General features: G+C 47.3%; 2 protein-coding genes across 2 annotated transcripts in view; one reads left to right on the top strand and one right to left on the bottom strand.

Annotated features, from left to right (window-relative positions):
- eif4a3 (eukaryotic translation initiation factor 4A3) overlaps positions 1-23,846 on the bottom strand; it is a 165,823-nt gene that overhangs the window by 53,871 nt on the left and 88,106 nt on the right. The window lies entirely within an intron of this gene.
- Positions 1-23,846, top strand: part of ninl (ninein-like) — a 60,938-nt gene that overhangs the window by 29,675 nt on the left and 7,417 nt on the right. The window contains exons 12-19 of the mRNA XM_055639331.1: positions 4,980-5,090; positions 6,664-6,753; positions 11,549-11,702; positions 14,793-14,914; positions 15,401-15,849; positions 19,496-19,600; positions 19,693-19,762; positions 22,823-23,107. Coding sequence (XP_055495306.1) covers positions 4,980-5,090; positions 6,664-6,753; positions 11,549-11,702; positions 14,793-14,914; positions 15,401-15,849; positions 19,496-19,600; positions 19,693-19,762; positions 22,823-23,107 — 1,386 coding nt within the window. The remainder of the gene's footprint in view (positions 1-4,979; positions 5,091-6,663; positions 6,754-11,548; positions 11,703-14,792; positions 14,915-15,400; positions 15,850-19,495; positions 19,601-19,692; positions 19,763-22,822; positions 23,108-23,846) is intronic.

The following is a 23,846-nucleotide window of genomic DNA, read 5'->3' as shown; positions in this document are numbered from 1 at the left end:
CACTCCTCTGCTGCCATCCCATCAGATGTGATATACCATACACAAATACAATCCAGCCAAGCTCATGTACAATAGGAAGAGCAGAGTGCAGAATATAGTTCTCAGATTCAGATTCAGATTCAATTTAATTGTCATTGTCAGTGTACAGTACAGAGACAACGAAATGCATTTAGCATCTCCCTTGAAGAGCGACATAGCAAACGATTTGAATAAATAATAATAAGTGTCCGGGGGGGGGGGGGTGGTGATTGGCAGTCACCGAGGTACGTTGTTGAGTAGAGTGACAGCCGCCGGAAAGAAGCTGTTCCTCGACCTGCTGGTTCGGCAACGGAGAGACCTGTAGCGCCTCCCAGATGGTAGGAGGGTAAACAGTCCATGGTTGGGGTGAGAGCAGTCCTTGGCGATGCTGAGCGCCCTCCGCAGACAGCGCTTGCTTTGGACAGACTCAATGGAGGGGAGCGTGGAACCGGTGATGCGTTGGGCAATTTTCACCACCCTCTGCAATGCCTTCCGGTCGGAGACAGAGCAGTTGCCATACCATACTGTGATGCAGTTGGTAAGGATGCTCTCGATGGTGCAGCGGTAGAAGTTCACCAGGATCTGAGGAGACAGATGGACCTTCTTCAGTCTCCTCAGGAAGAAGAGACGCTGATGAGCCTTCTTGATCAGAGTAGAGGTATTGTGGGTCCAAGAGAGGTCATCGGAGATGTTGACTCCCAGGAACCTGAAGCTAGAAACACGTTCCACCTCCGTCCCGTTAATGTGGATGGGGGTGTGCGTGCCGCCTCTGGACTTCCTGAAGTCTACAATGAGCTCCTTGGTCTTCTTGGAGTTAAGGGCCAGGTTGTTGTCAGCGCACCATGCTGCTAAGTGCTGGACCTCCTCCCTGTAGGCCAGCTCATTGTTGTTGCTGATGAGGCCAATCACCGTTGTATCATCTGCATACTTGATGGTGGTGTTAGTACCATGTACAGGTGTGCAGTCATAGGTGAAGAGGGAGCATTGTAGCGCATCAGTTCCGGAGACACAGCATGTCGTCAGGACTCAAGGGCCTGAGCTATAGGGAGAGTTTGAGCAGACTAGGACTTTTTTCCTTGGAGCGCAGGAAGTTGAGGGGGAACCTTACAGAGGTGCATAAAGTCATGAGGGCAAAAGTCTCTTGTCCAGAGTAGGGGACTCGTGAACCAGAGGACATAGGTTTAAGGTGAGAGGGTAACGATTTAATAGGAACCTGAGGGGTTACTTTTTTTACTGAAAGGGTGGTGGGTGTATGGAAGGAGCTGCTGGAGGAGGTAGTTGAGGCAGGTACTATCAGAACGTTGAAGAAACATTTAGACGGGTACATGGATAAGATAGGTTCAGAGGGATATGGGACCAACGCTGGCAGGTGGGACTAGTGTAGATGGGGCATGTTGGTCGGTGTGGGAAAGTTGGGCCGAAAGGCCTGTTTCCACGCTGAATAACTAAATTCCAATGTCCACAATGGCGTAGAGGTGAATCGGATAGTTCCCTAGCTTATGGAAGGATCGTTCAGAAACCAGATGTCCAGCACACCAATGCCTCTATGTCCTTAGAAGGTTCTAGGAAGATCACCATTCCCCCAACAACCCTCACCAACTTTGACAGATGCGCCGTAGAAAGCATTTTGTTCAGGATGCATCACAGCCTGGTTTGGGAACAGCTCCCTCCAAGGCTGCAAGAAGTTGCAGAGAATTGTGAATGCAGCCCAGACCATCACTCAAACCAACCTCCCTTCCATTCACTCCATCTATACCTCACGTTGCCTCGGCAAAGTCGCCAGCATAATTAAGGACCGGTCTCACCCTGGACTCAGACCAAAGATAGACACAAAAAGGAGTAACTCAGCAGGACAGGCAGCATCTCTGGAGAGAAGGAAAGGGTGACTCCTCGGGTCGAGACCCTTCTTCAAACTGGTTAGGGATAAGGGAAACGAGAGATATAGACAGTGATGTGGAGAGATAAAGAACAATGAATGAAAGACATGCATAAAGGAAACAGGCCATTGTAAGCTGTTTGTTGGGTGAAAATGAGAAGCCATTGCGACTTGGGTGGGGGAGGGCTAGGGAGAGAGAGGGAATGCCGGGGCTACCAGAAGTGAGAGAAATCAAAACTTATACCACTGGGCTGTTTAGCTGCCTAAGCAAAATATGAGATGCTGTTCCTCCAATTCGTGTTTAGCTTCACTCTGACAATGGAGGAGACCGAGGACAGAAAGGTCTGTGTTAGAATGGGAAGGAGAATGAAAGTGTCCAGCAACCGAGAGATCTGGTTGGTTCAGGTGGGCTGAGTGACGGTGTTCCGCGAACGATCGCCCAGTCTGCATTTGGTCTCGCCAATGTACAAGAGTCTACATCTTGAACAATGGTTACAGTAGATGAGGTTGGAGGAGGTGCAAGTGAACCTCTGCCTAACCTGAAAGGACAGTCTGAAAGGACTGTTGGGGTCCCTGGACAGTCGAGGGAGGAGGTATAGCGACAGGTGTTGCAACCTCTGCGGTTGCAGGTAAGGTACCTGGGGAGGGGTTGGTTTGGGTGGGAAGGGAAGAGTTAACCAGGGAGTTTTGGATGGAACAGTCTCTGCGAAAGGTGGAAAGGGGTGAAAATGGGAAAATGTGGCTAGTGGTGGGATCCCGTTGGAGGTGGCGGAAATTTCAGAGGATTATGTGTTGTATGCGGCGGCTGATGGGGCGGAAGGTAAGGACTAGGGGGATTCTGTCTCTGTTGCAACTAGGGGTAGGGGGAGCAAGGGCAGAGCTGCAGGGTACCGAGGAGACACGAGTGAGGGCCGCATCTATGATGGGAGAGGGGAACCCCATTCCCTAAAGAATGAGGACATCTTGCATGTTCTAGTATGGAACACCTCATCTTGGGTGCAGATGCGGCGTAGACAGAGGAATTGGGAGTAGGGGATAGTCTTTGCAGGAAGCACGTTGGGAAGAAGTGTAGTCGAGATAGTTGTGAAAGTCAGTGGGTTTGTAATAGACGTCAGTCAATAGTCTATTTCCTGTGATGGAGACTGAGATCAAGAAAGGGGAGGGAGGTGTCGCAGATGGTCCAAGTAAATTTGAGTGCAGGATGAAAATTCTCCTTCTCACCCCGGTCTCTCCCTCTTCTGTCCGCTCCCATTGGGCAAAAGGTACAGAAGGGTGAAAACACACACCTCCAGATTCAGGGACAATGTCTTCCTAGCTGTTAACAGGCAACTGTGTTATCCTCCTAACAGCTGGAGTGTAGTCCTAACCTCCTGTCTACCTCATTGACCTCGGACTATCTTTAATCGACTTTACTGGCCTCCTTGAACTAAACGTTATTCCCTTTATCCTGTATTTGTACATTGGACGGCTTGATTGTAATCATGCATAGTCTTTCCGCTGACTGGATAGCATGCAACAAAAAGCTTTTCACTGTACCTTGATACACGTGACAATAATAACATAAACTAAACTAATCTCATTGGTTGTTATCCCACCGCTATTGTATGACCTTAGTTTGGTATAGTGAAGGTACCTAGGTATAGCAATGTTACAAAATTTTGAGATTTAAAAAATCAAGTCTGCAATTTATCCCATCAGATAAAGCATAACAATAAGTTTAATTTGACACCTAATTCACTTTCATATCTCAAGTAATAAAAAAGTTATGGCCATTTTCATACTCGGAAATTAGCATCTTGTTCCCTATTGATTTTCTATGGACATAACAAAAAAGCTGTGATCGTGGACAGTCAAAAGCCCATAACCTTCTTAAAAATTAAGAGAACTGAATGAAATTTTCAGTTATCATAGATTGAAGCATTCTGAAACAAATATAAAATAATCTTACTTGGATGACCTGAAATTAAAGCATATAATTAGTTAGTTACCCAATTGTAGCTAATTTCAAACTTCAATTACTAGATCTAAACATCTATCCATTTCTTAATAAATGATTAACATTTTTAAATAGCCCAAGTGTCCAAATAATATTCACAAATAATTCACAATAAAACATGATTTTAAAATCTCATTTACATCAATTTATAGGCCAAATGGAAGGAATTTAGTGTTCAATTGCTGTAAATTAAAGTCAATTTAAATCGGCTTTCTAGTGGGTTCCTGTGAACGCGCTGGTTTAGAACGTTCACATTGCGCTGGATTTGTGCCCTCAAGTGCCCAGAAAAATACTGCGGGATATAAAGAGCCCAAAATGAACTACTCGCTATAGAAAACTTTAATGACAGGGTTATATACAAGCCCCATTTAATGTAAAAATAAGGTACATACCTTTAATTGTTTGCTTTATAAAACCCTGGGGCTGCGAGAGGTTGCGGATTGAGAGAGTGATTTTTTAAACTACTATAACTATTATACAAGGCCATAAAAACTAATAATACCTTTTGCGACGGGGTCTTTCAGCGATTTTCCGTTAATGATTTACTAGGCTGAACATTTTCGATTGCAACAGCCTAGTAAAAATCGCGTTTTAAACCCGCCCCCTCTAAACAGCGCCAAAATCGCGCACACGGGATAGGGCAGATGCTCAGCCACGATTCAGGTAGGTTTTGTAACATACCTACTATGTACAGTGAAAAACTTTTGTTGCGTGCTAACCAGTCAGCAGAACCGGTTAGCATATACATGACTATACATGATTACAATTGAGCCATCCACAGTGTACAGATACAGGATGAAGGGAATAACGGTTGGTGCAAGGTAAAGTCCAGTAAAGTCCTATTGAAGATAGTCCGAGAGTCTCCAATGAGGTTGATGGGAGGTCAAGACTGCTCTTTAGTGGGTGACAGGATGGTTCAGTTGCTTGATAACAACTGGGAAGTGCGGATGGCACACAAACAAAAGCTTCTCACTGTATCTTGGCGCAGGTGACAATAATAACCCACAGGCTGTTGCTTTGGTGGTGAGAGGTTGGAACTAGAGCCCTGGTTTACTCTGGCTGTTTGATGACAGTTTTCCCCTTCACCAGGAGAACAGGCGGCTGCAGACAGAGTTGATGGAAGCGGTGGAGAAGTTGGCGGAATCTGAGAGACTGATTGCCAGGTTACAGACGGACCTCGACTACATGCTTAAAGATAAAGTAAACACCATCTCCTTGTCCATCTCCTTGTTCCCTCTCTAGGGACACGCGGGCACGGACGTAAACCCGGAAAAGGGGCAGGCAGCCGACCGCTGTGCGGCCATCGCCTGTCCGCTGCCTGGACCCGTGTAATGGCCATCTTGGCCAGGCCCTCAGGAGCAGACCGACAGGGAGACCCCCTCCTCCCTCCCGACCCTCTCCCCTCGGTACCGGGTGCCCATAAATTAATAGTGTTGGACTAAAATGTAGCCAAAACATGAGGAGCAGCCCCTTTGGATACTCGAACAGGGGCTGCAACCTCTCACACTCTATGGACACGTGGAACACGGTCTCTTCCTCACCGCAGAAATGACAAGCTGGGGAAGAGTCCGGGAACCGGCTCAAGTATCTATTACAGGCCACGGCTTTGTGTAACACTCTCCACCCCAGGTCCCCGATGTAAAGGGGGAGGGCTCCCTTGTAGAGAGACCTCCACTGGGGACCGCTCCCTCCTTGTCCAGCCTTGGGGGGGGGGGGGGGGGGGGGGGGGAGGCAGGCACCTTCCTCTTTTGGGGGGGATAGAGTCACATAGCGTGGAACAGGCCCTTCAGCCCAAACTGTCCACATTTGGCCAATATCCCTCTAAACCTTTCCTATCCATACCTGTCCAAATGTCTTTGAAATGTTGTTACCGTAGCCTCTCTCCCACACAACTGCTCCCAATATGCTGCTTCGCTTCAACTGGCCTTTTTATACATGTTCATAAGTTGTAGGAGCAGAATTAGGCCATTCAACCAACCATGTCTACTCCACCATTCAATCATGGCTATCTTTCCCTCTCAACCCCATTCTCCTGCCTGCTCTCCATAACTCCTGACACCTGTACCAATTAAGAATCTCCAGCTTTAAAATATCCGTTGACTTGGCTTCCATAGCCTTCTCTGGCAATGAACTCCACAGATTCACCACCCTCTGACTATAGAAATTCCTCCTCATCACCTTTCTAAAGATACGTTCTTTGACCTCTGGTCTGAGACTCTCCCACTAGTGGAAACATCCTCTCCACATCCACTCTTTGGTAAGTTTCACTATTTTGCAAGTTCACTCATTTCACTATTTGGTAAGTTTCAATGAGGTTCCCCCTCATCCTTCTAAACTCCAGCGAGTACAGGCCCAGTGCCGTCAACCCCACAACGTAAACCTCTACGTTCTTCCTGTGACTGCATGGGTGTTCTCCGGGTGCTCCAGTTTCCTTCCACACTCCAAAGACCTGCGGATTTGTGGCTTAATCGGCCTCTGTAATTTACTCCTGGTGTGTAAGGAAAGTGAGATAACATAGAACTGGTATGAACGGATGATTGATGGTCGGTGTGGTCTCTGTGGGCAGAAGGGGCTGGTTCCATGCTGTATCTCTAAAACTAAGCTAAACAAAATTCAGCCACTATCATCAAAGGCCCACACCATCCTGGCCACTGTCTCATCTCACTTGTACCATTTATGTTGTACAGCTCGATGACCATGAAACCAAGTGATGTTGTAATCTGTCTAACATGTGCCTCTCTCTCCCCATCTCCCATGCATCCCACACGTGCAGCTCGGAGTGGTGGATAATTCACACATCGAGCTCTTTGGGCAAGAGGATCGATTTGCCGAGATTATCCTGGCGTACGAGCAGAAATGCAGGGTAGGTGGTCATGTCCGGGGCCCGGGAGCCATGTCAAGGGGGGAGGCGAGGAGCTTCGAATGCAGACAAGGAGGAATTTCTTTTGTCACAGGGTGGTGAATCTGTGGAATTCATTGCCACAGACGGCTGTGGAGGCTAAACCATTGGATATTTTTAAAGCTGACATTGCCAGATTCTTGATTGGTGAGGTTGTCAAGGGTTATGGGGAGAAGGCAGGTGAATGGGGTTGAAAGGGAAAGATAGATCAGCCAGAGGAATTAGTTGAGGAAGGCACAATAACAACATTTAATAGATACTTGGACAGGTACATGGATAATAATGGTTTAGAGGGATATGTGCCAAACATGGTCGGGTGGGACTAGTGTAGATGGGGCATCTTGCTCAGCATGAACAAGTGGGCCAAAGGGCCCATGTGTTATGACAACAAACCTCTTTTAAGAAGCAGAAACAAGGAGCTTCAGTTGCTGGTCTACAAAGAAAGACACAAAGTGCTGGAGTAATGCAGCTCGTCAGGCAGCATTTCTGGAGAACATGGATAGGTGATGTTTCTCTGTTAAAGCGGTATCCAGATTGTTTATTCGTGAGCTAGGAAGTTGTGGTAAATAGTAAGGGTGTCATAAGTTCTGGGAGCAGAATTAGGCCATTCGGCCCATCTACCCTGCCATTCAATCATAGTCATAGATTGATACAGTGTGGAAACAGGCCCAACTCGCCCACTAGTCCTGGCAACATCTTCGTAAATCTTTTCTGAACCCTTTCAAGTTTGACAATATCTTTCCTATAACATGGTGCCCAGAACTGAACATAATATTCTAAATATGTTCTCACTAATGTCTTATACAACTGCAACATGACCTCCCAACTTTTATACTCAATACTCTGACTGATGAAGGCCAGAGTGCCAAAAGCCTTTTTTACCACCTTATCTACCTGCGACTCGACCTTCAAGGAAAAATGCACTTGTACTCCTAGATTCCTCTGCTCTACAACACTACCAAGAGGCCTACCATTTACTGTGTAGGTCCTGCCCTTGTTCCACGTCCCAAAATCCAACACCTCACACTTTTCTGTATTAAATTCCATCACCCATTCGTCCGCCCACCTGGCTAATCGATCCAGATCCTGCTGCAATCGTTGACAACCATCTTCACTGTCTGCAAAACCACTAACTTTTGTATCATCGGCAAACTTGCTAATCTGTATGTTCTCATCCAAATCATTGATGTAGATGACAAACAGTAACGGGCCCAGCACCGAACCCTGAGACACACCTCTAGTCAGGCCTCCAGTCTGAGAAGCAACCTTCCATGGCTGATCTATCTTTCCCTCTCAACTCCATTCTCCTGTCTTCTCCCCATAACCCCTGACACCCTTACTAATCAAGAAACTGTCAATCTCGCCGTAAAAATACCCAGTGACTTGGGCTCCACCACTGTCTGGCAATTAATTCCACAGATTCACCACCCTCTCACTAAAGAAATTCCTTTTCATATTTCGAAAGGTACATCCTTTTATTCTGAGGCTATGATCTCTAGTCCTAGACTCTCCCAATAGTGGAAGCATCCTCTTCACATTCACACTGTCTCAGCCTTTTGCTATTCGGTACATTTCAAGAAGACCCCCTCCTCCTACTAAACTCCAGCGAGTACAGCCTTCAAACGCTCATCAAATGTTAACCCAATCATAAAAGCTCACAATACTCCAAATGTGACCTGACCAGTGCCGTATAATGCCTCAGCATTACATCCCTGTTTTTGTCTTGTAGCCCTCTCAAAATAAATGCTCGCATTGCATTTGCCTTCCTAACTACTGATCCAACTTGCAAGTTAACTTTTTGGGAGCACCAGCACCCCCAAGCCTCTTTGTGCTTCCGATTTCTGAATTTGCTCCCCATTTAGAAAGTAGTCTATGTCTTTATTCCTACTACTAAAATGCATGACTCCACACTTTGCTACGCTGTATTCCTCCTGCCACTTCTCTGCCCACTGTCCTAACCTGTCCAAGTCCTTCTGCAGAGTCTCCGCTTTCACCACACTACCTGCCCTCCGACCCATCTTCGTATCATCGGCAAACTTCAATTCCCTCATTCAAATCATTAATATACACCATGAAGAGTATCGGCCCCAGCACTGATCCCTGCAGAATGCCGCTGGTCACCGGCAGCCAACCCAAAAAAGCTCCCCAGAATTGGCACTCTCTGCCTTCTGCCATCCAGTCTTCCAGCTATCCATGCTAGTATCTTCCAACTGATACCATGGGGAGAAGGCAGGAGAATGGGGTTTAGAGGGAAAAATAGATCAGCATGATTGAATGGCAGAGTAGACACGATGGGCTGAATGGCCTAATTCTGTTCCTAGAATGTATGAACTTATTGTTGTCATGTGTGCTCCAACGTCTCCTGCCTCCTGTCTGTGTGGTGCAAGGACTAACACAGCAACAACCTTGCACTGACTTTATCCACTCTCTCTCTCTCTCCATTCTAACGCCTTCCTTTGGACTCGCCAGAGGGTGAAGGTGAGCTGACCACAAATCATCATTTATTATTGTGAGTGAGATTGTACCCTCGTTTTCATCTCAAATTGCGCACATGAGCTCCTGTTTCTATTTGTGCCGCCACCTTGTCTTGAAATGCTGCAGCTTAACAGGCCTGTAAATGCAATTACATACAGATACATTTGTAATAAAAAAATGAATAACTAACACAAGATAATTATAAAGTCCGTAGTGCAACCAAAGACACAGTCCGCAGAAGATGTTCAAGAGCCTGATGTTTGCTGGGAAGAAGCTGCTCTTGAACCTGGACATCACGGTTTTCAGGCTCCTGTACCACCTTCCTGATGTTAGCAGCGAGATGAGAGCGTGGCCAGGGTGGTGTGCGTGCAGCACCTCCTGTAGATCCCTTAGATGGGAGGGGAGGGGAGGGCAGTCCCCGTGATGGGCCGGGTAGCGTCCACCACTCTCTGCAGTCTCCTTCGTTAACCCCATTCTTACAAAGAAGTGAAAAATACACACAAAGTGTGTGTGGGTCGAGTGGATGGAGATGGGGGCAGGACGTGGGACTCTGCATTGCTGCACAAACATCAGTGGTCACCCAGTTCTAAACAGGCAGGCCACTCACATCCCCAGCCACATGCAGTGGGTGCTCATATCCTCTAGTTTTTTGTTGCACTATGTATGGACTTCAGTCTTTGCACCATTATGGTTACACAGAATTATGGTCATTCATTTATCATTTATTGATTATTATGTATTGATCTGTGTGTTATTGTGTTTATTTTAGTTAGATTATTGTCATGTGTACAGTGCAAGCTTTTGTTGCGTGCTATCCAGTCAATGGAAAAACAAGACATGATTACAATCGAGCCATCCACAGTGTATGTATACAGGATAAAGGGAATAACGTGAATATCATTTAGTTCAAGGTAAAGTCCGATTAAAGATTGTCCCAGGGTCTCCAGTAGCTCAGAGCTGGTGTCTAGTTGTTGGTAGGAAAGCTGTAGAAAGGAAGAATCACATTGTTCCCTTGCCGGTACATGTGACAATTAAACACTCTTGGAGCTTGACTCTAATACAAACACCGTGTGCAAAATGGATCCCCAGTCGCTTCTGTTGGTGCTTTTCTTTCAAGCAGTTGATGCGGGAGTTACTTCATTCTCTCAAGGATTAACCACTTTGAAATGACAGCCAAGAGGCACACCATCCTGAGGAGACTGAGGAAATTCAGCTTGTCTCTAGTGACTCTTACAAACCTTTACAAATACACCGTCGAAAGCATACTGTCGGGCTGCATCACAGCTTGATTTGGGAACAGCTCTAACCGAGACCGCAAAAAAATTGCAGAGTTGTAGATGTAGCGCAGTTCATCACACAGACCAGATTCCCCACCATTGTAGATGTAGCCCAGTTCATAACACAGACCAGATTCCCCACCATTGTAGACGTAGCCCAGTTCATCACACAAACCAGATTCCCCACCATTGACTCCATCTACACTTCACGCTGCCTTGAGAAAGCAACCAACATTATCAATGAATTGTCCCACCCCGGTTATTCCTTCTTCTCCCTGCTCCCGTCCAGCAAAAAGTACAGAAGATTGAAAGAGCGTGCCATCAGACTCAGGAACAGCTTCTTCCCTTCTGTTATCAGACTTCTTAACGGTCCTTCCATAAGATAGGGTACTGCCCGATTCACCTCTACCCCATTGTATACATTGGACTTAAATGGAACTGATGTGTTACAATGCTGAGAACTATTTTCTGCACTCTGTATCTTCCCCTTTGCATTTCCTATGGTACTTGAGTTTGAACTGATTGTATTTATGTATAGTATTACCTGATCAGATAGGATAGCATGCAAAAACAAAGCTGTTCACTGTACCCCAGTACACGTGACAACAATAAGCCTGAGCCTCTCCCGTTTGCCTAGCAACACAGTAACACAGCGGGTAGAGCTGCTGTCTCACAGCATGAGATCCAAGTTTGATCCTGACCTTGGGTGCTGTCCATGTGGTGTTTGCACGTTCTCCCTATGACCATGTTGGTTTCCTCCAGGTGCTCCAGTTCCTCTTAAAGATGTGCAGGTTTGTTGGTTAATTGGCCCTCTGCACATTGCCCATAGTGTGTAGTGTGAAAGTGGGATAAATTAAAACCAGTGTGAACGGTGATTGATGGTCGGCATGGAGTTGGTGGGACGAAGGGCCTGTTTTCATGCTGTATTTCTAAACCAAACTAAACACTGGATGGATGTGGTATACTGTGCGTTCGTTGCTCTGAGGTTGTTGCCTTCACCTCCACAGGAGTTGTGTGACCAGAATGACGAGCTGCGGTCTGAGGTGGAAGTGCTGCGCTCGCAGCTGCAGGTCAGGAAGCTGCGACCGGCAGTCGGTCACCGCCGGAGCTCTGGCTTCCGCCCAGGCACCGAGCGGCTCAGCGTCAACGCCCTGCATCCCGGTGAGTGAACACAGGCCAGACGGCATAGGAACAGTCCATTCAGCCCATCGACCTCACTCCCGCCCTTCAATCACGGGTGATCTATCCCCTCTCAATCCCATTCTCCTGCCTTCTCCACATAACCCCCAACACTCTTACTAATCAAGGATCTGTCAATTTCTGCTTTAAAAATATCCAATGACTTGGCCTCCACATGTCTGTGGCAGTGAATTCCACAGATTCACCACCCTCTGACTAAAGATATTCCTCCACATCTTCATTCTAACGGTACGCCCTTTTATTCTGAGGCTTTGGCCTCTGGTCCTAGTGGTTTCTTTCACCAGTAGACACATCCTCTGCACATTCACTATCCAGTCCTTTCACTATTCGGTCAGTTTCAATGTCCCACTTCATCCTTCTAAACTCCAACGAGTACAGGCCCAGTGCCATCAAACACTCATCAGTCATCCCCGGGATCATTTTTGTAAACCTCCTCTGGACCCTCTCCAACGCCAGCACATTCTGCCTCAGATATTGGGCCCAAAAATGCCCACAATACTCCAAATGTGGTCTGACCAGCGATTTATAAGGCCTCAGCATCACATCCCTGTTTTTATACTCTAGTCCTTCTCGAAATAAATACTAGCATTTCATTTGCCTTTGGTCAATGATACCATGCAAGAAGTCTACTAGAGCCAACATATCGGTTTACTTTCAAGATACCGCATGGAAATGCCCATCGAGTCCATGCCGACCATCGATCACCCGTTCACAATACGTCTATGTTATCCCACTTTCTCATTCACTCCTTACACATTACGGGCAATTTACAGAGCTGCACGTCTTTGGGATGTGGGAGGAGACCGGAACACTCAGGGGAAACCCACGCGGTCACAGGGAGAACATGCAAACTGCACACAGACAGTATTTGGGGTCAGGGTCGAACAGGTCTCCAGAGCTGTCCCAAACATCCCTCACCCAACACATTCAAGAATAATATTAGGGAAATTGCACACAAAAGCACAATCTTTCATGTGTTGACAGTCAAGGTTTAAAATGGGTTAGGGAGATGTTTCATCAGACAGGATATTGAGTGTAGAAGTTGCAATGTTATGTCGCAGTTGTATATGACACTGGTGAGGCCTCCTTTGAAGTGTTGTGTTCAGGTTTGGCCATTCTGTTATAGGAAGGATGTCGTTAAGCTGGAAAGAGTGCAGGGAGGATTTACGAGGATGTTGCCAGGACTCGAGGGCCTGAGCATTCGGGGGAGGTTGTGCAGGCTAGGACTATTTCATGGGGCCCAAGAGGAAGAGGTGTGATCTTTAGTGGTATATAATATAATGAGGGGAAAAGATAGGGCGAATGCACAGGGTCTTTTACCCATCAATAACTAGAAGACATGGGCTTAAGATCATAGTGCCCACCTTGTCCATGCCAATCAAGTTGGCATACTGAGCTAGCATTTCCTGCATTTGACCCATATTCCCCTAAACCCTTCCTATTCATGTATCTGTCAAATGTCTTTTGCAACTCCCCTTCTATCGCTTCACCTGGCAGCTCATTCCAGATATGGACTACCCTCTGAATGACCCCTGAGGTCCCTCATGAATCTCTCCCCTCTAAATATCTCCCCGCTAGAAAGCCATGGAAGTGAATATGTTTACAGAAACGATGCTCATGAAGACATTTGGACAGATTTATGGACAGGAAGGGAGATGGGACAATTGCAGACGTGTGCCTAGCCCAGTATGCCAACTTGATCGGCATGGACAAGGTGGGCCGAAGGGCCCGTTTCTGTGCTGTACAACTATTCTAAGACTAACTGCCGCTGAGCATTGAAAGTCACAACATCAAGTGAAAGGCTAATGCCTGGATATTGCGACTGTAGTCAGTGATACCAAACATCAGTCTGAAGAAGGGTCTCGACCCGAAACGTCACCCATTCCTTGTCTCCAGAGATGTTACCTGTCCCGCTGAGTTACTCCAGCATTTTGTGTCTACCTTCGATTTAAACCAGCATCTGCAGTTCTTTCCTACACATACCATAGTTTATGTCATAGGAACAGAATTAGGCCATTCGGCCCATTAAGTCAACTCTGCTATTCAATCATGGCTGATCTATCTTTCCCTCTCAACCCCATTCTCCTGCCTTCTCCCCGTAACCATTGACACCGTTACTAATCAACACAGTAGTGTCCGTACGCTGCACACTGCTTCAGGGATTCAGCTCTACTGAAATCGGGTCCCCTCTGCGTGGAGTTTGCACGTTCTCCCTGTGAATGCGTGGGTTTCCTCTGGGAACCCATTGAAATGGTCTGTTTCCCTGCTATACATCTCCAACCCGATGCCTACAGCGCTTGTAGCGCCAGAGACCTGGGTTCGATCCCGACTACGGGTGCAGTCTGTACGGAGTCAGTATATTCTCCTTGTGACCGTATGGGTTTTCTCCGAGATCGTCGGTTTCCTCCCACATTCCAAAGACGTACAGGTTTGTGGGTTAGAAACATAGAAACATAGAAATTAGGTGCAGGAGTAGGCCATTCGGCCCTTCGAGCCTGCACCGCCATTCAATATGATCATGGTGATCATTCAGTATCCCGACCTGCCTTCTCTCCATACCCCCTGATCCCCTTAGCCACAAGGGCCACATCTAACTCCCTCTTAAATATAGCCAATGAAGTGGCCTCAACTACCCTCTGTGGCAGAGAGTTCCAGAGATTCACCACTCTCTGCGTGAAAAAAGTTTTTCTCATCTCGGTTTTAAAGGATTTCCCCATTATCCTTAAGCTGTGACCCCTTGTCCTGGAATTGGCTTGGTATAAATGTAAATTGTCCCTGGTGTGTAGGATAGTGTTAATGTGCCAGGATCGCTGGTCAGCATGGTCTCAGTGGGCCAAAGGGCCTGTTTCCATGCTGTATAACTAAACTGAACTGAAAATTTGAAATGTGAACCGTTTTTCCCTCCAATGCTGAAAAGGTTTAGCGGGCCAGGTGTTTCCGGCCCAGCTGAACACTTCCAACATTCTGTTTAATTTTTATTCCCACTTATTGTCTGGAAAAGTGGGAACTAAGGTTACAAACATTTGAAGATCATTCCCATTTTCTGAACAGATAAGGAATTGCCAGAAGAATGGTGTGGCAACGTGAGCATTGAAATGGAGATTGCGATGGAACAACAGAGAGTGCAGTGGCAGCAGGAGGTGCAGGACCTGAGGAGACAGCTGGAAACAAAGGTGGGACAACCATTGAGTCTCTTCTTCAGATACCTTCTTTGTTGCTGCCTCTCACCACTGATGGTGTTAGTAAATCATCTCCAGCCAGAGGGCATCTGCGTACACCACCAGCTAAAGTGCGCCTTACAGCTGTGCTTGTGACCGGTTTATTACTGCTTTATCTTTCTCGCTTTAATCTGCCTTGTGGTTCCCTTTGACTGAGAATCCACAGCCTGTCAGGGTAGAGATGAAACATTGACCTCGAGTTCTCTCTGTGTGGAGTTTGCATGTTCTCCCTGTGAGAGCGTGAGTTTCCTCCGGGTCCTCCCACATCCCCAAACGCGATCATAGGGAGAATGTGCAAACTCCGCACAAACAGCGCTGAGGTCAGGATTGAACCCGGGCTTGTGGTGCCGTGAGGCAGCGGCTCTACCCGCAGCGCCACCGTGTGTTTGGATGGTTAGTAGGATTTTCACTTTGTGGATTAACCTTGCTGTAATTTTACAGGTAAATTATTACGAGGGAGAAATGGAACTGATGAAGAGGAACTTTGAGAAGGAGCGGAAGATTGAGGACGAGCGGTTTAAGCTGGAGATGAGTGAGCTGGAGGAGGAGAAGCTGGTCGGGAGTCGGGAGGTGGAGCGGCTGCAAGGAGTCGTGAGCCAGCTCCGTGTTCATCGGCCCGGAGCGGAGACTGAGCGGGCAGAGGTCGCGGGGGTCGGAGTGGACGAGGTCGGAGAGGAGGGGAAGGAGGCTGGAGGATCGGAGGGACAAGGGGAGAGGAAGGCAGCGAGCCGGACCTGGGCCCTGGAGGAGGTGTCGCTGCAAGAAGGGGGGGAGTGGCAGAGAGCCCTGGTCCTGGAGGGGCTGCAGATGCAGCTGAAACAGTTGCAGGATAAGCTGCAGCAGCAGACGGAGTTGAGGCTCACGCATCAGCAGGAGCTGCAGCGACTCAGGTAGGTGTTGCCGAGCAGGCACGTGTCCACTCTCATCCCTCCCTTCCCGTCCCCCCGCCAAATATCTAAATATCTTAAATGTTATCATTGTGCCTGTCTAAAATACCCCCTCTGGCAATCTGTTCTACATACCCACGACTCTGTGTGAAAATGTTGTGTCAAATGGGACATGTTGGGATGAACGACCTGTTTCCATGCTGTGTAACTATGACCCAGGGAGTTTGTGCAAACGAGGTTGTGGTCGTTATTCAGAGCTCTCCTGGGATTATGGAAATATTTATCTTAAATACGGTTTCCATTAGAGTAATGAAAAGTGTTTAAATGTCTTCAGGGAGTCAGCGGGAGATGGATTTAAGCTGAGGTTACCCCTGGTGGCCGAGCCTGTTGCTTTGACAGGGAGGATCGGGGCTGAGACTGTGGACGTGAGACAGAGATGGCGGCTGGGGGTGGAGGATGCGGTGAGGGAGCGGGGATTGGAGAGCAGCCGATGGTCCACCCTTGGCAGAGAGACCACGGGGAAGAGCGTGGACCCTGGGGAGGAGCGGGCTGCGTTCTGCGGCCAGGAAGGGCAGGCGGTGCAACATGAGCATGAGCAGAGCTCGAAGAAGCAAAAGAACGGAAGGGAACAGACGGAAGGTTCCGGAGAGCAAAGGCCACGGGACGGGACGAGTGCTGGCCGAGGAGTTCCCTCGCACCCCTCGGCCGATGGACAGCAGCATCCTGCCGGGCCGAAGGGCCACCATGAGCTGGTACTGAACGGGCAAGGGGATGAGCAGGAGCTCAGGCTGAGACGGGCGAGGGTTGAGTGTGGGAGGACGGTGCAGGGACTTGAAGGTTGCGAACCCAGGCTCAGAGCAAGTACAGGTTTGGCGCAATCATTATCATCGTGTCAATAATGAGCAGCATCCTATTGTTACTGATCTCAAGATTGGCATCTAATTGACTATCTCCACAGCCACTGAATCGAGATGCATGATTGTTTCTCCCTGGTGACATGGCACCGGGTTGTCCAACTCCCAGCTGTGTCGGCCGTTATGTAGCTGCTGTGTCGCACAGTCATGCCTCTCCTCACCGTCGCTCTGCACTGCATCTGACTCTCTTGATTTCCACTAATCAGACCCTAACCATTCCAAGATGGATACACACAAAGTGCTGGAGTAACTATGCAGTCATGCAGCATTTCTGGAGAAAAAGGATGGGTGACGTTTCGGGTCGGGATTCTTCTTCAGACTGAGTCGAGGGAGTGGGAGACTAGAGGCATGAAGAGGTACAAAGGACAAATGAATAAAAGATATGCAAAAGGACAAATCAAGGCCAGCAAAGATAATCAAGGAGAGGTGGAGCCCACAATGGTACATTGCTGGCTGTGGGGAAAGTGATAACGAGTGATACAAACAGTAAAACTCAGCAAGACGACAGTGAAACTAGTACAACGACTAGGGTCACTTGAAGTTATAGAAATTAATACTCATATCGCTGGGTTGAAAGCTGCCCAAGTGAAATGTGAGGTGCTGTTGAATATGAACATTTTCAAACTGTCCCTGGACATTCCCGCTCTTGCTTGGGACGGGCAGGCGAGGTTTCTTGGACAGTGAGCAATAACGCCTCCTGCAAAGATCGGGCCGCGGCGTTTGGATGAGGTTTGGCAGGAGCGCGTCGCGGCGTTCCCGGCTGTGCTTGCTCAGACTTTGCCAGATCCGTCTGTGCTTCTGATAACAACCTCTACCTGAAATGTGTGGTCACCTTGGTTATTTTCATGTTCCCTTGCTTAACCTAATTAGCCTTGCCAGCAGTCTTACGGCATTGACATTAATGCAATAATGAAAGTTTTCTGTGCACTATTTCAAAGCCAGCATCTTGTAAAACAAGTGGATAAACTTATAACGCGCACAGCATAAAAAGGAGGCCATTTGGACCAAGGTGCCTGTTCTAGCCCTTTACCCCCCTTGCTCTTTATCCATACTCTCTTCAAGAACCTGATGGCTCAAGAATCAGGAATGTTTAATTGTCATTTGTACCAAAACGGAACAATTAAGTTCTTACTTGCAGCAGCTCAACAGGTCTGTAAACACAGTACTCAATTGACAACATAATAACAAAACAAAACTATTCTTCTTATCGAGTCCACATACAAGATTAGAAGTTGTTCAGCCAGAGCAGAACACACTTCTCGGCATCTGCACAATGGTGTCTGTCTTGCGCTTCTAGTGAAAACAAAAATAAGTTCAATTAAAAAAAAAACAATATTAGTGCAACCAAACCAAAGCCCAAACTCTCTAGTGCAACTCAGACAGTTGATAGTTTGAAGTTTAGTTGGTGTTTGCAGTGTTCAGGAGCCTGACAGCGGCTTGGAAGAAGCTGTTCCTGAACCTGGAGGACTCAGTTTTCAGACTCCTGTACCTTCTTACCGATGGGTTGTGTAGGTTGATGGTTGTAGGAAAGTAGCTGTTCCTGAACCTGTGGCTTCTGTCCCTCCTGCCCGGCGGTAGCAGTGAGAAGAGGGCATGGCCCGGATGGTGGGGATGCTTGATGGTAGATGCGGCCCCCTTGTGGCAGTGCCTGGTGTCGATGCTCTAGGGGGGGGGGGGGGGGGGGGGGGGGGGGGGGAGTCTGTGTCCATGATGGACCGGGTTGAGTCGACCACTCTCGGCAGCCTGCCTCTGGCGATGAGAAACTGGCCACTGTTTGTAGTCCTGCATTGTGGTGAGAGGTGTTACACTCAGTACCATTGACTTAGTTTGCAGCTGAGTCCATTAGGCAGTGTGCAGCTCACAGACATTATTATGTTTGGTATCACTGACTAGAGTTGCAATATCCAGGCATCAGGCTTTCACTAGATGAATTCTGATCCCATGTTGTGATGGTCAATGCTCAGCCGCAGTTAGTCTCGGGGTAGTTGTACAGCACGGAAACAGGCCCTTTGGCCCACCTTGTCCATGCTGACCTAGTTAGTATACTAGGCTGTGTAAGAAGGCTCTGTAAGAAGAATGCTGGTTTAAACTGAAGATAGACACAAAAAGCTGGAGTAACTCAACAGGACAGGCAGCGTCTCTGGAGAGAAGGAATGGGTGACGTTTCGGGTCGAGACCCTCCTTCAGAATACTGGGCTAGTCACATTTGTTTGCATTTGGCCCATATCCCTCTAAACCCTTCCTGTTGATCTATGTCCAAAATGTATTAATTGTATCCGCTTCTATAGCTTCCTCTGGCAGCTCATTCCAGATACAGACTACACTTTGATGAAAAGGTTGCCCCTCATGTCCCTCTTAAATCTCTCCCCACTCATCTTAAGCCTGTGCCCTCTAGTTTTAGAATCCTCTACCCTGGGGAAAAGACTGTGAGCGTCCACTTTATCCATGCCCCTCATGATCTTGTACACCTCACTAAGGACACTCAGCCTCCTATGCTCCAAAGAAAAAGTGCCAGCCTACCCAACCTCTCTAAATAACTCAAGCCCACAAGTGGTGAATCTCCTCTGCACCCATTCCAGCTTAATGACATCCTCCCTGTAGCTGGGCGACCAGAACTGCACACAGTGCTCCAAATGTTAGACTCCAACGTGTGTTTCAGGAACTTGTTACAATCCTGCACTAAGGTTCTCTGAAGAATGGCTGTAGTTATTTGACAAGAGTAATGTATCCCTCAGATATGAGTGTGAAATGCTTGCTGAAGAGAACTCTTCCTTGAAAAGGAAAGTGGCAATGTTTCGTCAGGATTTCCAGGACCAGGAGGGAAAAGTGAATGAACACAGGTAGGAAAACTGTGGTTTAAAAAACGTTCATGAAATACATGCATTATTGATAGTGCTTCGTAATTGGATTCGGACTCTCTTGTTGTGCACAGGAAACAAGTGGCTTGGCTGGAAGATGAAAGGGGGAACCGGCAGAGAGAATTCAAGGAACTTCAAAACCAGGTACAGATCTGAACTTTAGATCAAAGATAGAAAAAGCTGGATCTTCCACAGAATCGGCGGGCCATAGAGTTACACAGCACAGAAACAGGCCCTTCGGCCCAACTTGCCCACACTGACCAACATGCCCCATCTCCATTAGTCCCACCTGCTCACATTTGGCCCATATCTCTCAAAACCTTTCCTATCCATGTCAATGTTATGATAGTCTCAACCACCTTCTCTAGCAGCTTGTTCCATATATCACCCTCTGTGTAAAATAACAATATCCCTTAGGTTCCTACTAAATCTTTCCCCCCTCATCTTAAACCTAAGTCATCTGGTTCTCAATTCCCCTATAGGGTGATTTCACCAAAGGTCAAATGAGCATAGATCCCCCCTCACGTGACCGAAAATTTTAACTGGAGGACATATGTCAGATCGGTACATGTAAGTGAATGGGGAAACACGCACTTTCCCACCCGTTAAAAACATGGAAAACGGCGGATTTTTGAGCTGACATTTTCTGTGCTAGTCGGGGTGACCGTGAAGCACAGCGACCTAAATTTTCAGGCAAAAAAAAAGATAGAAAGTAAGGTAGTTACAAGAGGGAACTGAAGGTAGAAAGCAGCGGAAGTGAACAGCTGACATTTGCCGTGGTGATTTTAAGATCCAAAATATCGGGAATTATCGCGTTTGCTCGCTGAATTTCATCAAAAGTAAGGCATTATTAACCGGAAAATTTAGGTCGCTGTGCTTCGCGGTCACCCCGACTAGCACAGAAAATTTCAGCTCAAAAATCCGCCGTTTTCCATGTTTTTAACGGGTGGGAAAGTGCGTGTTTCCCCATTCACTTACATGTACCGATCTGACATATGTCCTCCAGTTAAAATTTTCGGTCACGTGAGGGGGGGATCTACGCTCATTTGACCTTTGGTGAAATCACCCTATTGTGGGCAAAAGTTTCTGATCTATTCCTCTCATGATTTTAATACACATCTATAAGATCACCCTTCATTCTCCTGTGCTCCAAGGAATAACGTTGTTGGCTGCTCAACCTCTTCCTATAGCTCAGGCCCTCGAGTCCTGGCAACATCCTTGTAAATCTCTGCACTCTTTCCAGCTCGACAACATTGTTAGAACATGGTGACCAAAACTGAACACTCATCATCATCTTATACAACTGTAACATGATCTCCCATGAGGGTGCCTGAAGTGAAGACTCTGTCCCACTCTGTACAGGTGGCATTCAGTCTAGTTTAGCATTCTCTAGTTTTAGCATCTGCAGTTTTTATTTGTTGTTTTTCTTGGTTGACCTGTTGGAATGCATTTTATTTAAGGAATGTACCTTGTATACCCCTGCGCCCGGGCTTTGAGAAACGGAGTCAAATACCTGTGCATCGAGTTACACGCCTGCTCTCTTGCCTGTGAGGGTGTCATTTTTCATTCCGTCCTCGCCTGCAAATTGAATAATTCCTGCTTTTGTCAGCTGGGAGAGGGGGAGTGGAGTGAAGCCGTCGCACCTGTTCCTCCTTGGGACGTTCTCATTGTTGTGTTAAAATCGATACAGGCAGATCTTTAACACTGTTGTAACCATGTACGGGATACAGTTGTAGGCAAGTCCTCACTGAATACTGAACATGGAAAGGTAGGCTGAGATATAGCAGAGGAACATGAAATACTCAGTGTCTCATGGCACAGAAACAGGCCCTTCAGCCCAACTCGACCATGCCAACCAAGATGCCCCATCTGCACAAGGCCCACCTGCCTGCATTTACCCCATATCCCTCTAAACCTTTCCTATCCATGTACTTTAAGACTTTAGAGATACATTCCACCTTTGGTCCACCGAGTCACCACGGACCAGCGAGCACCCCGGACACTAGCACTTTCCTACACCCTGGGGACAATTTATCACTTTACTGAACCCAATTATTCTACAAACCTGTGCATCATTGGAGTATGGGAGGAAACCGGAGCATGAACTTCGTAGAGACAGCACCCGTGGTCAGGATCAAACCTGGGTCTCTGGCGCTGTGAGACAGTAATTCTACCGCTGCGCAATTGTGCCACTTAAACAACTAAGCATGAGACGGGGTTGGAGAACACGAACTTCATAGAAACACACAGTGTCGTCTGTCCATTCCTTCCAGAGTTTCTGCCTGACCCACTGAGTTCCTCCAACACTTTTTTAAAGTTTCCGTTGGCTCTTGAAGGATCTTCAGAAAACAGCTCTGTAATATGAGTGGGAATCATCGACAGTGTTTTTGGTGTTAATCGCAACATTGTAGAGGGGATAGAGCAAGTTTTTCACCTATTGTTTAGATACATTAGGGTGAAATGTTACCCTCGCATTATGGTACAATATATCCTTTCTGTTGCTAAGAACAAAACAGTAATATGGTTCACTGTTGGATGGAGACCGGCTCTTCTGTAGTCAACAGACATCAGCCAGTCCTTGCTGGATGTGACCAGGAGCAGTTCAGACACTGTGCTACAATGTCATTAAGTTGGAAAGAGCACATAAGTGATTCACCAAGTCATCTTGAGAGCTTGAGTTACAGGGAGAAGTTGTATGGGCTGGGACTTTTTTCTTTGGAGAGTAGGAGGCTGAGGGGTGACCTTATTGAGGTGTGCAAGATCGTGAGGGGGCATGGATAAAGTGAACACTCTTTCCCAGGGTACAGGATTCTAAAACTAAAGGGCACAGGCCTAAAGTGAGAGGAGATATATTTACAAGGGACCTCAGGGGCAACTTTCTCACTCCAAAGGTAGTCCGTATCTGGAATAAGCTGCCAGAGGAAGCTATAGAACTGGATACATTTGCAATTTTCAAAAGACATTTGAATAGATGTATGGATAGCAAGGGTTTAGAGGGATTTGGGCCAAATGCAAGCAAATCGGACTAGCCCAGTATGCCAACTTGGTCAGCATGGATATGTCGGGCTGAGAGGCCTTTTCAGAGGTGTACAGCTCTACGACTCAAAGGTGTTTAATATTAAATTTCCAATTATTTAAAGACAAAAATGATGCTTCTCGTGCATCGTAGTTCTCTGCTGATTGGTCTTGCTTCTCCTTGTCTAGAATGAAGAGTACACGACTCAGATCGCTCAACTCAACGCCAAAACCCTGCAGCTGACTAATCAGAACTCCCAGTGGTATGTGAGGGTGGAGACCAGTCAGAGCACCGTGCAGCTGCTCAACGAGAGGCTGGCAGAACTGGGGCAGCAGAAGGAGGAGATGGCCAGAGTGTGCAGGCAGCTGCAAGAGGCCTGCAGCAACTCTGAAAAAGAACATTTCCAGCAGCAGTCCACGTGGGAACGGGAGAGGGGCCTCGTGCAAAAAGAATTGCAGGAGTCTCAGGAGAAGGTGAGGCATCTCTCCTCCTCTCGCTCTTGCCTTAGTTCACCAGGCAACTAATGATATTTAGTTTAGTTTAGTTTATTGTCACGTGTACCGAGCGAGGTACAGTAAAAAGCTTTTTTGTTGAGTGCTGTCCAGTCAGCGGAAAGACTATACATGATTCCAATCAAGCAGTCCACAGTGTACATATACAGGATGAAGGGAATAACATTTAATGCAAGGTGAAGTCGATTAGAAATAGTCAGATTGCAGGTCAGGACCAATCCCTTGTTGGTGAGAGGATGGTTCAGTTGCCTGATAACAGCTGGGAAGAAACTGTCCCTGAATCTGGAGGTGTGTGTTTTCACACTTCTGTACCTCTTGCCTAATGGGGGAGGGGAGAAGAGGACGTGACCGGGGCGAGACTGGTCCTTGATTATGATGCTGGCCTTGCCGAGACAGCATGAGGTATAAATGGAGTCAATAGAAGGGTGTTTGGTTTGTGTGCTGGTCCTCATCCACAATCCTCTGCAATTTTTTACTGTCTTGAATGGAGCTGTTCCCAAACCATGGTATGAAGCATCCCGATAAAATGAAAAATGAAATGATTCAATTTATTGTCATTGTCAGTGTACAGTACAGAGACAACGAAATGCATTTTTAGCATCTCCCTTGAAAGGGAGACACAGGGCGTCGCGGTGTGCCCGCGCCTGCCGCCGTAACATTCCATTACAGGCAAAGGTGGGTGAAGTGTCTTGCCCAAGGA

Source organism: Leucoraja erinacea, chromosome 8, assembly GCF_028641065.1.
Source record: "Leucoraja erinacea ecotype New England chromosome 8, Leri_hhj_1, whole genome shotgun sequence".
Taxonomy (NCBI): Eukaryota; Metazoa; Chordata; class Chondrichthyes; order Rajiformes; family Rajidae; genus Leucoraja; species Leucoraja erinaceus.
The sequence above is the reverse complement of the archived record's forward strand: the minus strand, read 5'-3'. Positions and strand labels throughout refer to the sequence as shown.